Genomic DNA, 1,830 nt, shown 5'->3' with positions numbered 1-1,830 from the left:
TGACTATTCTCAGACTCCTCAGGCTGTCTGCACTTGGCGCTGTAGCTCAAGTGGTAGAGCACTTGCCTTGAACTGAAGAGCTGAGGGACAGCGCCCAGGCCCAGAGTTCAAGCCCCACGACCGACCAAAAAAAAAAAAAAAGTCCCCAAGAGAATCTTATCTCCAGTTAACCACTCAAAAAAACAAACAACATCAACAACAAAAATGGAAATGGACCTGTGGTTTAAAGTGGAAGAGCTCCAGCCTTGAGCAAAGGAGTTTAGGGGCAGCACCCAGGCCTTGAGTTCAAGGCCTAAAACTGACAAAAAAAAAAAAACAACTAGCAACTAAGTGTTAAAAAGCTTCTCTTTGTTCTGCCAGATGACTCTTTTCTCACCTTGATCAACTGCTAATAAAAATTACTGAAGATGGACACTGGTAGCTCATGCCTACAATCCTAGTTACTGAAAAGGCTGAGATGTGAGGATCGTGGTTCAAAGCCAACCCAGGTAGGAAAGCCTGTGAGACTCTTATTTTCAACTTAGCACCCAAAAACTGGAGTTGGAGTTGTAGCTTAAGTGGTAAAGTACTAGTCTTGAGCACAAAGCTCAGCCTGAGTTCAAGCTCCAGGACCAACAGAAATAAATAAAAATTATTGAAGACACTGGATCTAAACTAAGGGTCATTATAAGACTGGTATGTAATAATTACACTTGCTCTCTTCTTTCTCCACCAGTTTTGCTTAAAACTCATGAGTTGTCTGGGAAACAGACTGTGTTCGTAGCATGATGACATGTTCTGTCCTGAATTTACTTTGGAGTCACTCAGGAGATGTTCCTGCTAAGTATGGAATGTAAAACTTGAACTCTCAAAATGGAAACTGATACTAACAGGCAATAGGAATGTCATTCCTTATTAATAAACTATAGAAAGAGAAACCAAAAAAAGTTGGAGTAAGGATTGTTACTTTGTCAATTTTGTCACTTGATGAATCTATTATACGTGATTTTCACTAACAGGAAAGTGAAAGAGCTCCCTACTTTGTACCTACACATTTTAAAAGGAAAAAGAAAATGCAATGTCCATCTGAAATAATGAGAGTGAAAAGGTTACAAAGATTGTAGAAAGGCACCTAGCACAAGACAGGCTATGACCTCCTTTACAGACCTGAAAACAAAACAAAACAAAATACAGAAAAGCAATTTTGTAAGCACAATTAAAAGTAGAAGGTTAATTGTTGGTATGAGATAGAGAGACCACAGAAGAAAAAGGGAAAATGACCTTTCATTGTTAAGTAATTACCTCCAGGCAGGAACTCCATGATTAGGTAGAGGTTTAGCTTATCCTGAAAACTATAGAACATTTTCACAACCCACAAACTGTCTGCCTCCACTAGAATGTCACGCTCCGCACGAATGTGGCCAACCTGGAGGTATACGCATTTGATTAATGACAAGCCTTACTCTGCTTTATTACACTGTATATTGCTTAAACAATTTAAAGACTGAGGATTTGTGCTGATGCAAAAGATCAGCTCAGGCACACCTACTAACTCAACTGACACTTGGAAAGTATTCAGTGATGAAAAATTGAGTGATAAATGGCTTCAAAGCAAACTGCAAATTTAACAGTGACACCAATTAAACTATTGATTAGTTAAAATTACCACTTTTCTGCATAATTTTTGTTCTAACAATTTTTTTTTTTTGGGTCCGGTCGTGGGGCCTGAACTCTGGGCCTGGGCGCTGTCCTTCAGCTCTTCAGCTCAAGGCTAGCGCTCTACCACTTGAGCCACAGCGCCACTTCTGGCTTTTTTCTTTTTGCTTATGTGGTGCTGAGGAATCGAACCCA

General features: G+C 39.7%; 1 protein-coding gene across 1 annotated transcript in view; it reads right to left on the bottom strand.

Annotated features, from left to right (window-relative positions):
• Nucleotides 1-1,035: 1,035 nt before the first annotated feature.
• Nucleotides 1,036-1,830, bottom strand: part of Stk38 (serine/threonine kinase 38) — a 14,018-nt gene continuing 13,223 nt past the window's right edge. The window contains exon 5 of the mRNA XM_013029639.1: nt 1,036-1,405. Within this exon, the coding sequence (XP_012885093.1) occupies nt 1,196-1,405 (210 nt within the window). The 3' untranslated portion in view covers nt 1,036-1,195. The remainder of the gene's footprint in view (nt 1,406-1,830) is intronic.

Source organism: Dipodomys ordii, unplaced genomic scaffold, assembly GCF_000151885.1.
Source record: "Dipodomys ordii isolate 6190 unplaced genomic scaffold, Dord_2.0 Scaffold120, whole genome shotgun sequence".
Classification (NCBI taxonomy): Eukaryota; Metazoa; Chordata; class Mammalia; order Rodentia; family Heteromyidae; genus Dipodomys; species Dipodomys ordii.
This window is presented reverse-complemented; position numbering and strand designations above follow the sequence as displayed.